We start from the raw sequence: 15,535 nt of genomic DNA on the forward strand, positions 1-15,535 counted from the left end.
TGGCATGCATCTTGTTGCGTCACAGAATCATAGAACTATTTAGGTTGCAAAAGACCTCCAAGATTATTGAGTCCAACCATTAACCTAACACTGCCAAGCCCACCAATAAACCATGTCCCTAAATGCCATGTACACAAGTCTTGTAAATACCTCCAGGGTTGGTGACTCAACCACTTGTATGGGCAGCCTGTTCCAATGCTTGACAACCTTTTCAGTGAAGAAATGTTTCCTAATATCCAATCTAAACCTCTCCTGGTGCAACATGAGGTCATTTCCTTTTGTCCTGTTGCTTGTTACTAAGGAGAAGGGACCCCCACCTCACTACAACCTTCTTTCAGGTAGTTGTAGAGAGATAAGGTCTCCCCTGAGCCTCCTTTTCTCCAGGCTAAACAACCACAGCTCATTCAGCCACTCCTCATAAGACTTGTATGTCGGGGCCTTAGCAATTCTGCATGATTATTCTGAGTTCTGAAAAGGTCAGAAGGTAACGGTAAGATAAACAAGAAATGGCTTGCTGCTGCAGGAATGCAGGAGTCAGCAGAAACAGGATGGGAAAAACAGTGATAACGGAAACGGTATGCAAATGTGGTCTTCAAAACCACAAATCGGTGGGTTACCTGGGGCGTGCTGACCAATCGTGATGGCGTGCTGTGCTCGTGTTTGCGTGGACAGGACTCAGAATAATATAAATTGTACAGCTTAACAATAATAAAACTGGATTCGAACTTGCATCTTGCGGATGTGTGTATGGTTCTTTCCCGCTCGCTTGCCTGCCTGCAGCATCTGGTGAACCCCAACGTACATGCTTGGGGACGATCGAACATCGGACTGCAGAGCCTGCGAGGATCCTGCTTGCCAGCGGAGTTATAGCTGGGCGTCAGAAGAAAGACGGACCGTGCACGGGCTGACCGGTGAGTCAGGAAAATAAGCAGGATGGGATTAACTGCGTCAGCAGTGGAAAAGGCGGTTGTCGATAGCCTAATGAAATTGGCTGATAAGACTGACGCTCAGTTGCCGCATTCAGCGCTGATAGATTTACTATGTTGGTGTCGCCGCCGTGGGTTTTTCTCTTCCACGCAAGATATATATAATACTGAGACGTGGCGAAAAGGTGGGGAGGACTTGTGGGAATCGGTGCAACTTGGAACGAAAGGGGCAAAGACACTAGCAAAAACTTACCGTACTCTGCGTATACTGATTGAACGGCTACATGGCGAGGCGCAAGTCGCCGCGGCTGTTAAAGCCGCGGTGCGGTCTCCCGATAGCTCTCAAACAAAGGCAGAACGCGCGGCCGAAACGCAGGGTGTCTGGCCCCCTCTTGGAGACCCCCTGATTATCCTCCGTTAACGTGTCTTGTCATGACTAAGGCAGAACAAATAGCGTGGGGTTTAGAGGACGAATTACCACCGTGGAACCCCAGTAACGAAAAGCTGTTGCCCGAAATACAAATCGAAAGTAAAATACCGGGCAATAGAGCTGCAACGACATCTAGCGAGGCTGCAGCGACATCTAGCGACGCTGCTGCGACCGTACCGACCGTACCGCCCGCCCCGCCCGTACCAACCGCCCCGCCCTTACCGACCGCTCCGACCGGACCGATCGTACCGCCCGCTCCGATCGTACCGACTACACCCGTGGTAGAAGAAATGGAGACGGACGACGATCTGCTTGACCGTCTTACACCTCTACCCCCGGAGCACGGCGGCCTCCACAGCGGTAATGAGGAACGCCGACCAACAGCGTATTCAGAGTTACGGCGGGAGCTCCGAAGCCAGAGAGAAACGATGACAGACCTCCTGCATCAGATGGAGCGGCTCGATCGGGGATCAAAGAGACGGGATATTAAAAAGGCCTATAAGGACGCTCATAAATCTATAATGAGTGGGTTAAATGCTATTGAGCACAAATTTGGGGAAATTGAACAGGAAAGGCAAAATATCCAATTTATACCTAGAGATCCTAACTTTGATCCTCAAAAGCGTTATCGAGGGCTGGCAGAAAATTGCATTATAGAGGGAGAATTTTCTTTTACCCCACTTGCAGCTCCTGTAGTGGTGCGACAGGGTCAACAAACCTGGGAACCCCTAGATTGGAAATTAGTGCAGGGGATTCAAAAGGTAATAATGCAATATGGTCATAATAACAAATTAGTAAGAAATCAAGTCACTTCCCTGATAAAGTATACTGACATGGTACCAACACATATGAGGGCAGTCATGGAGCTGATTTTATCACCCACCACTTATATGCTCTGGCTAGCAAAGTGGCAGGAACAACTGGAAATGAAATTAATGGAGAATATTCATTTGCCACAGGGTGACCCCTTGAGGGCGGCACCCTTAGATGCACTTATGGGAACAGGTGCTTATTGGGATGGGGCTGCTCAGGCAGCATTGCATACTAGGATTTTGCAGCAATCAAAAAACGCTGGTCTGGCAGCTTTCCTAGCATTGCCTCAGATTCACACACCGACACTGCCTTATACAAAAATCATGCAAAAACCAAATGAAGCATTTTTTAGTTTTGTTGACAGACTGCGAGAGGCAATAGAAAATGCACCTAATGTCACTCCTGATCTTAAGGCTCTTTTAACAAAAGAAATTGCTGTCCAAAATGCTAATGCGGCCTGCAAGCAGCTTATAGCTGCCTTACCCCCTGGTGCAACTATTACTCAAATGATAGAGACCTGTGCAAGGGCCCCACTAGTAGAAGAAGAAACTAAAGCACGAATTCATGCTAATGCTTTGGCTGCTGCTCTAAAGATCAACCCTCTGCAAGGGCAGGGTAATCGAAACCTTAAACCAAGGTGCTATCAGTGTGGGCAAGAGGGTCATTTTAAGCGTCACTGTACACATGCAGGCAAGGGAAAAATAGCATTAAATGGTAATTGTGCTCGTTGTGGAAAATTTGGCCATAAAGTGGCAGATTGTCGCTCAAAATTTCGCAAGGATGGAACCCCCCTTACCATGTCGGGAAACGGGAACAGCCGCGCTCCAAGGGACGAGGCCAAGAAATATCCCCAGAACATTCCAAAAACACTGTCTGCCTCGACAAACTGCAATCCGCCACTTGCAGAAGCGCAGGAGTCGATCTGGCCGTGGCAGAATCAGTAAATATCAATGATAATAATGTTCATGTCCTCCTTTCTACTGTCAGTGGACCTTTAGGACATGGACTATCAGCATTACTCATTGGGCGTTCTTCTGCTTCAAAAAGGGGAATATTTGTCCTACCTGGTTGTATTGATGCTGATTATACCGGGTCCATTGGGATTATGGTACAGATTTTTGCACCACCAATTCATATTCCAGCAGGGAGTGTGATTGCACAGCTTATACCTTTTAAGACCTGTGTCCCAAAAAAAGGAGATCAAGAAAGAGGGACAGGTGGTTTTGGTTCCACAGGTATACCTAACGTTGCATTTTGTCAAATTTTGGGAGTAGAAAGACCTAAATGTAAAGTAAACATTTCCAGACCCAATGATCTAATTCTTTCCAATATTTCCATGATGCTTGACACAGGTGCTGATGTAACCATTCTTCCTATTTCAGTGTGGCCTTCTGCTTGGGAATTAGATAATACGGGTTCAACCATTTCAGGCATTGGGGGAAGTCGTCTGACTCAGGTCAGTAAAAATTTTCTTCTTTTTTCAGATCAAGAGGGACATCAAGCATGGGTAAAACCATACGTACTACACACTTCACTCTCCCTTTTAGGCAGAGATGTATTGGCTCAATGGGGTGTCAAATTGTCCACAGATTTTTGATTGGGGCCATTGATGGCAGCTCTCGCCCTACACTCAAATTAAAATGGAAAACTGAAAAACCTGTTTGGGTTGATCAATGGCCTCTATCTTCAGAGAAGCTGCAACATGTACAGGATTTAGTTCAGGAACAGCTAGAACTTGGCCACATAAAACCTTCTGTTAGCCCATGGAATACACCTATTTTCACAATCCAAAAGAAGTCAGGAAAATGGAGGCTGCTGCACGACTTAAGAGCAGTCAATGATAGGATGACGGACATGGGTACTCTCCAGCCCGGATTACCTTCTCCGGCTATGTTGCCACAAAATTGGGATTTGCTAATCATTGATTTAAAAGATTGTTTCTTTACTATTCCATTACATGAAGATGACAGTGACAAATTTGCCTTTACTGTGCCCTCAGTTAATCGGGCAGCTCCCGCAAAGCGGTTCCAGTGGGTCGTACTACCACAGGGGATGAAAAATTCTCCCACGATTTGCCAATGGTTTGTAGATTTAGCCCTTCAACCTTGGAGAAAAATAATCCTGATCTTATCACATATCATTACATGGATGACTTATTAGTTGCTAGTCCACAGCCTCTATCCCTTCAGAAGGAAAAGGAGTTAATTCAAAATCTACAAGCATTTGGCTTGGTAATTGCCCCAGAAAAGGTTCAAAAACACGCACCTTGGAACTACCTTGGCATGCGTATCACAGAAACGAGACTGAGCCCACAAAAAACTGCCATTGTCCCAAATGTCCGTAATGTTAATGATGTGCAAAAATTAGTAGGAGACATCCAGTGGCTCAGAACCTTTTGTGGAATCACCAATTCGGATTTAGGTCCATTGTTTGCTTTATTGAAAGGAAGCACGTCCCCTGCTGATCCTAGGTCCATTACACCTGAGGCAACTGCAGCCCTAGAAGTCATCTCACAAAAAATTCAAAATTCTGCCATTGATAGAAGAATACTACAATGCCCATTTACCATAATTATATACAACCGTGACACTGAAGTGGTAGCCTTGATCACACAATTACCAGACCAGAGACCTATGATACTCCTAGAGTGGGTTTTTCACAGCAATACTCTCAAAGCTACTGTCACCACTAGGCCTGATGCTATAGGTCAATTACTCCTAAAAGCAAGAGGACGTTTGCGCACCCTTGCTGGGTGTGACCCAGAAAAAATCATTCTGCCTGTGAAAAATTTGAATTTAATGGATTGGTGGATCCAATCTTCCGAAAATTTTGCAGTAGCCACTCATGGCATTCAATTGGACAACCATTACCCCCATCATCCAATATTTAAAACCACTTTGATACTCGAAGAAGTATCCCTGCAACAACAAAAGCCTATTCCTGATGCCATAACAGTCTTCACTGATGCCAGCAGTAAAACAAAAAAGTGTGGGTATGCCTACAAAGATACCCAAGGAAATTGGGTTTCGCAGGTAGAACGGGCAGAAGGGTCAGTGCAGGTATTGGAGTTGAAAGCTGTCTTAATGGCTTTTAAGGCTTTTCAAACTTTACCAATTAATATTGTCTGTGATTCTAAATACGTTGTAGGAATAGTCGCACGCCTTTAACGTTCTTTGCTAGGATCTTTCACAAATACACTACTCATGACTCTAGTTATTCAGTTATGGAATGAAGTTAGTTTTAGACGTTTCCCTTGGTGGATAACACATATTAGAAGTCATCTTGACTTCCCAGGATTTTTGTCTGAAGGTAACACCTATATTGACAGCCAAGTAGCCTCGCCTGTAATTCAGCTATCTCCCATACAACAAGCAACTAGGTCACATGCATTTTTTCATCAATCTGCAAGAGCCTTACAAAAGACATTTGAGCTGTCCCGTAGTGAGGCAAGATCCGTAATAGCTGCCTGCCCTGATTGTGCTAAACTCACACCATTACAACAGGAAGGGACAAATCCACGAGGACTACAGCCTCGACAAATCTGGCAAACCGATGTTACAGATTTCGCTCCTTTTGGGATTTTAAAACACGTTCATGTAACTGTCGACACCTGCTCAAAAGCCATTTGGGCCACAGCCCATAAATCTACTAATGCTATAGCTAGCATTCAGCATTGGACCTCTGCTATAGCAGTGCTCAGGTGCCCTCACACCATCAAAACAGACAATGCACCTACCTACTTAAGTGCAAGAGTAAAAGTTTTTCTAACCCAATGGAATATTAAACATATCACCAGAGTACCTTATAAGTCCGGAGGTCAGGCCATCATAGAACGCACTCATCAATCCTTAAAACACTATTTACGTATTTTCAAAACAGGGGGAAAAAGAGTCCTCATGCCATTATTGCAAAAGCTTGTTATGTGCTGAACTGGTTGAACCCTAGAACAGATAAAACTGAAGCACCAATATTTAATCATTTTATTGCCAATACTAATGATTTCACCTCTCAAAAGATTGCTGTACAAGTTTTTGACCCTTTACAGAATATGTGGTCAGGTCCATGTGATTTATTAACATGGGGAAGGGATTATGCATGTGTTTCTACAGGGAACACGACCAAGTGGATCCCAGCAAAGTGGGTACGCCCTTGGATACAGTTTCAGGACTCAGAAGAAGAACAGAAAGACAGCGACCCTGGCGACGGATCCTGATTATGAAAGACTTCAACGATACATACACCGATTACATGTTGCTACTGATAAGTATTTGAAACCATTGTTGGAGAACACTGAATATCAATATCTGTCGGGTTGGAAAAATTTAGATGATTTTTGGTTTATCACACAGACACTAGGGATTGTCGTTCCAAATTCTCAGTGGAAACAGTGTATTGTAAGCAGAAACATAAAACTGATAAAACATGGATACTCATACAGTGTGGAGGTTGTAAAGAGGAAATCTGGGTCTGTCAGAGGCAATTAGACGGGTGGTGTGCACGCTGTGACGAAAGGTGGCGAGGAAATAACATAATACGGTCTTTAGAGGAGTTTACAGGTCTCTCTATCCAGGAAATCAGTGAGGTCCCAATTTTTGAAAGCCAGGAACAAAGGTGGAGCATACAACATGAATATGACCGAATCATGGCTCAAAATGACACCAAGATCCTTGATTGGTTCTGTGATGAAAACTTGTGTATCCCTAGGGGGTGGATGGTCCCTCCCCAAAATATGGATCGGGTTTGTTTTGCGTTTCATAAATTACGGATTAGCAAATGCAAGGGAAAACGGCAATGTAAACAACAAAACTAAGGTTATCTGGTATTACCACCTAATTCTATCCAGCATCATCCCTGTTGCAGCCATCCACAACATTGACCCAAGACAAAATATGTGGGTTACTTGGGCCAATGTGTCTGGGGTTACAGAATTTTGTCTATCCCTCCAAAAAGCCAGTGATCCTTTTCGAACTTGTCTAATTGGTTATCCATACATACATTGGCCAGACTTTAGCCATTTGGGAGTGAACTACACTGCTATTAATAACTCTTATTGGCAGTGGAGAGACGACAACTCACAGGGCGAATGTTCAAAATCGTGGAATTGGCCTATTGTGAAAGAAGCACGTTTTTTACAACAGTTGATATACCAACTCAACGAGTCGGCACCTTTACCCTTACAAGAATTGGATTGGTGGGGATCATTTCCTCCTGTCATAAGTGTGAGTGATGTTTCTAACCAAACCAATTGTACCAATATATACCCAAAGATTTTACCGATCAATGGATCCGGAGTCGTCCATTTTGGAGACTCATGGAAACGTCTCATGCATGCCGACGGCGTAATGCAATATTATCTGGGCTACCAAAATGTGACCGGGCAATCTAGTCATTGGAATACCTCCAAACATGCTGGGGAGTTAAATGTAGAAAACGTGTCTGCCAAAATACTACCTGAGGGTTATTTTCTAATATGTGGTGATAGAGCTTGGCCTGGTATTCCTTTTCGCCCCGTGGGAGGACCATGTTACATTGGAAAGCTAACCATGTTTGCACCTGCCATGTGTGACCTGGTAAGACAGACAAATCACATTCGGACCAAGAGAGATCTCAAAGACTTAGCACCTGATTGTGATGACAATGTGAAACTTGGAACAACAGGTGAAGCCGTTGCTTTGTCACTTTTCCTCCCAGGGGCATGGCGGCAGCAAACTGGAAGAAAATTAAAACTTTGGCGTGCTGGGCTGTAAAACAATTTAACTCTACCTCTGAAATCTTAACAGGTTTAGCTAGCGATGTAAATAGTTTGAGACATGCGGTTTTGCAAAATAGAGCAGCGATTGACTTTTTGCTTTTAGCACATGGGCACGGGTGTCAGGATTTTGAGGGAATGTGTTGTATGAATCTATCTGATCATTCACAAAGTATACACAAACAGCTACAAGAACTCAAGGAACGCATGCATCACGTAAAAGAAGGATCTGCGGGATTGGATGCCTGGCTGGCATCATGGGGAATAGGAGGTTGGCTGAAAGATATACTGAAACAAGGACTGTCTATACTCATTTTTATTCTGGTTTTATTGCTTGTCGTTCCATGTATCTTTAGGTGTCTTCAAGATTGTATCATTCACAGTTTTGACTCTATGCTTAAGCGAAAGGGGGGAAATGTCGGGGCCTTAGCAATTCTTCATGATTATTCTGAGTTCTGAAAAGGTCAGAAGGTAACGGTAAGATAAACAAGAAACGGCTTACTGCTGCAGGAATGCAGGAGTCAGCAGAAACAGGATGGGAAAAACAGTGATAACGGAAACGGTATGCAAATGTGGTCTTCAAAACCACAAATCGGTGGGTTACCTGGGGTGCGTGGACAGCGCGTGCTGACCAATCGTGATGGCGTGCTGTGCTCGTGTTCGCGTGGACAGGACTCAGAATAATATAAATTGTACAGCTTAACAATAATAAAACTGGATTCGAACTTGCATCTTGTGGATGTGTGTATGGTTCTTTCCCGCTCGCTTGCCTGCCTGCAGCACTTGTACTCTAGACCTTTCACGAGCTTCATTGCCTTTCTCTGGACTCACTCCAGAACCTCAATGTCTTTCTTGTAGTGAGAGGCCAAAAACTGAACACAGTATTTAAGGTGCAGCCTCACCAGTGCCAAGTACAGGGAGACAATCACTTCCCTAGTCCTGTTGGCCACACTATTTCTGATACACTGCTGGCTCATATTATTCCCACATAAAGTCATGACATCCTTGTAGTCCTCCTGAGTTACCTGTCCCTCCTTCCAAAGGTAATAAACTCTCCTTTTTTCCCCCCAGTTCCAGTCAAAGCTCTCTGTTCAGGCAGGCTGGTCTTCTCCACCAGCTTGTCTTTTGACACATGAGGAAAGTCAGTTCTTGTGACTTTAGGATTTCCTTCCTGAAGAATGTCCAACTTTCCTGGACTTCTTTGCCCTTCAGGACTGCCTCCCAAGTGATACTCTCAAACAATCTCCTAAACAGGCCAGTCTGCCCTCCAGAAGTCCAAAGTGACAGTTCTACTGGCACCCCTCCTTACTTGTCCAAGAATCAAAAACTCTCATTTTGTGATTGCTATGCCTATGATGGGCTTCGACCATCACATCATCCACCACTCCTTTACTATTCACAAACAACAGGTCCAGTGGGGCACCTTCCCTAGTTGGTTCCCTCACCAACTGTGTAAGGAAGTTATCTTGCACACACTCCAGGAACCTTCTAGACTGTTTCCTCTCTGCTGTGTTGTATTTTCAGTAGACATCTCATAAGTTGAAGTCTCCCATGAGAACAAGGGCTAGTGATTGCAGGACTTCTCCCAGATGTTTATAGAATATTTTGTCTGCCTCTTCATCCTGGTTAGGTGGTCTATAACAGATTCCCACCATATATGTCTTGTTGGCCTTCCCCTTGATTCTTGAGTAAACACTCAACCCTGTAGACACTATCATTAAGCTCCAGACAATTGAGACACTCCCTAACATACAAGGATACCCCATTGCCTTCTCCTTCCTTGCCTATCCCTTCTGAAGAGTTTATATCCATTCATTGCAGCATTCCAGTCATGTGAGTTATCTCACCATGTTTCTGTGATGACAACTATGTCATATTTTTCCTGCTGCACAATGGCTTCCAGTTCTTCCTGTCATCCCATGGACTGGTGTATGCTCAGGTTCCTCATGTGGTCAAAAACCTTATCTTCTCCCATGATGGGAGGGACTTCTTTCTACCAGTCCCTACCTTTAGATTCAGGGTCTCGAAAGATGTGGGAAGAGAGATTGCCAGTGTCAGGGTGGTTGAAGTCCACCACGAGGATCGGAGCCTGCGAGTGTGATGCTTCCTGTAGCTGAAGTAAGAACACTTCATCAACAGGCTCCCCTTGATCTGGTGGCCTGTAGTAAACACCAACCGCAAGGTTTCCTTTGTTGGCTTTTCCCTTATTTTTACCCATAAGCTCTCAACCTATTCAGCACTGGTTCTCAAAGACAGCTCTCTCCAGTCAATTCATTTTTTTACATAGTGGGCAACCACTCCATACCTTCTTCCTTGCTTGTGCTTTCTGAGTCATTGATTGCAGTGCTTCAGTTGTTTGATTTGTCCCACTAAGTTTCAGTGATGGTGATTAAATCATAGCTTTCCAGGTGCACAGAGACTTCCATCTTTTCCTGTTTGTTACCCATGCTGCATGCATTGCTATAGAGGCACTTCAGTGGGCCTATCAACCTTATCACCTTTTTAGAGGAATGCAGCCTAATTCCTTTGTGGCATTTCACCGGTGTCTCCCTGTTCATTCCTAATATTTCTTTTATAATTTCTTTTATAATTCTTTTAATATTATATATTATATTTTACATATATATGTAATTATAATTACTTTTCAATATTTAACACAAGATAAAAAACGTGCAATTTTTTAAAAGAATCTATCCTTCCTGGAAAACAATTTAAAAATCATTTACTACCAAAAGTAGTCATAAAAAAATACCATGTTTGAGCAATGATGGATGCTATAAAATCAGTTTTGAAAAGAATGCTCTATTCCTGATAATGGTCAGTTGACCATAATACTAGAATCAATTGATGAGTCTTTCATGTTGGAAATAGAAAATGAAGTTTAATAGATTGGAACAATAAACAAGCCTTAAGATGTTTTACAGTGTTATGTTGGTTTAATAGATATCAAAACAGGAGCCCCTGGTGGTCTAGTGGTAAGGGCGCGGCGCTGTCACCGCCGAGACCCGGGTTCGATTCCCGGTCAGGGTCACTCCCGGGCAGGTGGAGCTCGTTAGCCCTGAGAGGCAATCCATCTACATCCTAAGGACCTCGCTGCCACCGTCCAAGCTCGCTTGGCCCCGGCAGATGAACCTTAGGATTAAAGGGTGGGCTCAGTTCCGCGCACACTGTGTCTCACCTAAAAAATCCAATGCGCAGGCTGGAAGGTGTAAAGACCTTCCCCGGATCTTCGCTTGCGAAGACTGGTCATTATTATAGATATCAAAACTGATAAGGTTTTAGCAGCCACTGATAATACATAAATGTTCAATTATCCAAAATGAAAAGACAAAGCATATACATTTTACTTTTTTAACAACTAGAACTTTTATATATAAAACTTAAACTAAAGCCTACTGAGGTCAGTAGAAAGGCTGTCTCGACATTATTGGACTCAGGCTCAGGGCCATAGTGCATTCACAGCTGTCAGTTAGACTAGAACTAGTATATAAAGAAAGCCATTTTTATCTTAAAATTAATAAAAATTTAGAATTTGCAGTTAAAAGGGCATATTCCATAGGGAAATATATTCTTAAAAATTCTGAGGCTTTTCTAAATGCAGTGAAATATCCACTCTCCTTTTCTTTAAATACAATGCTAACATCAACTCCAATACACCTTTCTACTCAACAGAATTATGGAAAAATGACACACACACTAAGTTTACATCCTTCAAAATCATTCCCAAAATTTTCCCGAGGCATAAAAATCTCACCACATAAAACAAAACAAAAAACAGTCTTATGAGATGTTACCTGTGTTTAACTTACTAGGAATAGGTCTAAGGACATCAGGAATGAGAATCTCCACCAAAGCCTGGTACATCACATGGTCACAGTTACCCATCCATTTCAAAATAGACTCATTTTTGCACAGAGTAATTAGTTTTCCTTTTGGAAGTCGACTTTCTATTTCACTCAGATTGCTGGTGTGAATAAATGTAACAAATGGAAATGAATTTACATACAGATAAGTACAATGGATTTTGAAATATATTATTTAATGAAAACTTTATCGACATCTTTGTTACATCCAATTGAAATTCTAACTTGGTCATATGAAACTGGGGAAAAAAATAACCTCCAAAATTCTACTCCAGACCATAAATTACGCAGAGGTATGATAAAATGGTCCTTGTGATTTAAACAGACCAGACAATATATTGTGAAGAGATACTTTGAATTTAGTCGTCCCAAGGAAAAAATAGAAGATGTATACAATAATTTCAAGGCTGCAGTTTGACATATACCAACAGCCTATATGTCAAATATCAGACAACAAAAATTTAACCTGAAAAACTACTGATACTAGAAAAGGTTCTTAGCCTATATGTAAAACTAAGTCCTTCTTTGATTTGACTCCTGCTGTTATATCATGATGGTGAACAGTAAGCAAACAGACATTTACTGACCTCAGTTCAATAATAGCTGTGTCATCAGCTGGAGCAGAGGGAGAATAGCGCCAGAAAGTTTGCCACAATTTTTCTATCAGGCTAAACTGAAGATTCACAATAACATCCACAATTGCCTGAAAAAATATAAAACCAGTGCAGATAGTCTTCTATGTGATTCCCCTCCAATTCTTCACAGGGGTATAGCTGGCCCGGTCATTTTGTAGAAAAAATATTAAAATGTATGCTTATAAATAAATGTATATTTTTAATAACTTTTTATCAAAAGTTTTTCCAACTGTCCAGACCAGTGTGGACAGAGACTCAGATCAGGCCAAGAGGAAATACATGGAAGCCTCTAGAAAAGAACCTAAGCAAATATACCATGTGAATTCACCTAAACAGAACTTTTAATACGATTGCAAACACAAAGGAAACCTGCTATTTCATTAATTTTGTTACTTCATTACATGCTTTAAAACCCCATCAACAAAAATTTTAAAACACAATATTCAATATAAAATGTGGTTTTAAATTTTTAAACAAACTACTTCTTTAAAACTTGAAGAAAAATTGATTTTGTTTTTAACATAAACATTAGAAATAATAATTTAATCTAATTTCAACTCCTATAAAAAAAGTAAAATTCTATATATATATTATCTAAAGTTTGTTTTGTCTGAAATTCTCAAAACCTACACATGATTACATTCCAGTATTGGTATTCTATTACATATTAATTTATTTCCCTACTAAGAGAGAAATTCCAGAAGTCTTTTTGCAAATGTCCTTTCTGAATAAGCAAAAGATACAAGTAGGTTGGCCGTAGTCTGCTTTGTGCCAGTCATCCTGTTGAATTGATTCTCACTAGAAGACACAAATTTTCAAAGAATGATTTCTGTGAAATGCCACTTTTCTTACCTCACAGTGTTCTCGATAAAGACTTTGCAGTGATTTTATGTCCTCAAGGGTAGTACCATCTGGTAGAGAAGATATTTCAAGTTCCCCAAACTCCGGAAGTACTCGAGTTGCATCTGTTTCCATGACAACATAACAGAATAAAGCTATTGCAAAGTATGTCAATTATAGTTTGATTAGAAAACATTTAAGGATGATGCAGAGAAACAAAGTCTAGAAGGTCATAATGCCCAAAGAGGAATGTGTTTCATAGTTAATATATTTTAAAGTTTAAAATTGTGAACAAACCAGCTAGTTATTTTTAAAGCAAAAGGAGATGTTAAATTATTATTGACAGATAGCAGATAACATCTTGTATCTGTATAGAAAAAAAGATAAGACTCATTTTCAGAATATGACAGGATGAAGCAGAATATTCATGTCAGTACATAAGAGATTAATATAATTTAATAGTTTTTATTTTGTTCAACTGAATAGTTTTTGAATTGAAATGCATGTTAGGGTTTAGTAGACTTAGCAGCATATATTTATTTGAAAATAAAAAGACTTTCAACTGTAGCCAACATGTGCTTTTACTATTTCTCATAAGTGTTTCCCACAGATATATGTTGTGGGGGGGAAAAATCCCCTGTCAACCAGGGGGACAGTAGAATGAAAATTCAAAAACCTGCTAACTATAGTCTAAGGTTCCCAATGATTTTGGTGACAGCAAGTTTAGGCCAAATCCCAACACATGAATTCAAAACAAAGTATACAATTACTGCAATAACACATTTCATAGAATCATAGAATCAGATGGGTTGTAAGAGACCTCTGAGATCATCAAGTCCAACCCTTGATCCACTACCACCATAGTTACTAGACTATGGCACTAAGTGCCACATCCACTCTTCTTAAAAACCTCCAGGGACGGTGAATCCACCACCTCTCTGGGCAACCCATTCCAATGCCTGATTACCCTCTCTGTAAAGAATTTCTTCCTAATATCCAACCTAAACATCCCATGGCAGAGCTTAAGCCTGTGCCCTCTTGTCCTACTGCTGGTTACCTGGAAGAAGAGACCAATCCCCACCTGGCTACAGCCTCCTTTCACATGGCTGTAGAGAGTGATGAGGTCTCCCCTGAGCCTTCTCTTCTCCAGGCTAAACAACCCCAGCTCCCTCTCCTCATAGGACTTGTGCTCAAGTCCCTTCTCCAGCCTTGTTGCTCTTCTCTGGACCTGTTCCAGCACCTCAATATCCTTCCTGAACTGAGGGGCCCAGAACTGGACACAGTACTCAAGGGGTGGCCTCACCCGTGCTGAGTACAGGGGAAGGATCACTTCCCTCATCCTGCTGGCCACACTGTTCTTGATGCAGACCAGGATGCCATTTGCCTTCTTGGCCACCTGGGCACACTGCTGGCTCATGTTGAGCTTCCTGTTAATCCAAACTCCCAGGTCCCTTTCTGCCTGGCTGCTCTCCAACCACTCTGTGCCCAACCTGTAGCGCTGCAGGGGGTTGTTGTGACCAAAGTGCATTTTTACATTAACCATTTTTACATATAAAAGCCAGGGTGCCATTGGCCTTCTTGGCCACCTGTGATGGTTTTCGTCTAGGTCTTCCTGGTAACCAGTTTGTAACCAAGGAAGTGGCCGTGTACCCAGTATTCCATACGATTTTTATGTAAACCATAGTATAAATAAGTTGAAGATTAGAGACCTCGCTCTCTTCTCTTCCGGCGAGGTTCGGGAACAGTAGGTCCTTGTGTTGGTCTTGCTTATCTAAGGCTGAGGCCTGGAGCGTCCACTGTCCTGCCACGTGGAGGTTTGGAGAGTGCTGACCCTGTCTGCCAATCCTGCTTTTCTAAGGGACGTGGTGAGATCTGTTTTGCTAGTTATTAGTATAGTTCTTGAGTTTGATTGCGTATATCTGTTCGGTGTCCCTTTTTGTCCCCTTTTGTCCCCTTTTGTCCCTTTTTTCCCCTTTCCCTTTTTCTTCGGGGGGTATTTGGATTCCCTTTTGCTGTGTACATAGCATCTTAACTGTATATAACTGTAATATATGAAAATATATATATTTTTATATAAGTAGCTTGATTTCGGGTTCTTTAATTTTTTTTAGTTTTTTTTTCCTTTGCCCTAAGGGAAGAAGGGAGGGGGAAGGGGGTTGCTACTGTGAGTTTGGGCATTTGTCAGGGAGCCAGGTCCGAACTATCACACCACCTGAGAACACTGCTGGCTCATGTTCAGCACCCCCAGGTCCTTTCCTGATGGGCAGCTTTCTAACCAC

The 15,535-nt window shown here is 42.2% G+C and overlaps 1 protein-coding gene across 1 annotated transcript in view; it reads right to left on the reverse strand.

Moving 5' to 3' along the window:
• Nucleotides 1-15,535, reverse strand: part of LOC126652385 (transcription factor RFX3-like) — a 109,537-nt gene that overhangs the window by 18,857 nt on the left and 75,145 nt on the right. The window contains exons 7-9 of the mRNA XM_050339128.1: nt 13,269-13,381; nt 12,369-12,484; nt 11,728-11,882 (exon numbers count right to left, since the gene is read on the reverse strand). Coding sequence (XP_050195085.1) covers nt 11,728-11,882; nt 12,369-12,484; nt 13,269-13,381 — 384 coding nt within the window. The remainder of the gene's footprint in view (nt 1-11,727; nt 11,883-12,368; nt 12,485-13,268; nt 13,382-15,535) is intronic.

This window comes from Myiozetetes cayanensis, unplaced genomic scaffold, assembly GCF_022539395.1.
Source record: "Myiozetetes cayanensis isolate MyiCay16 unplaced genomic scaffold, myiCay2020 scf81, whole genome shotgun sequence".
In the NCBI taxonomy this organism is placed as follows: domain Eukaryota; kingdom Metazoa; phylum Chordata; class Aves; order Passeriformes; family Tyrannidae; genus Myiozetetes; species Myiozetetes cayanensis.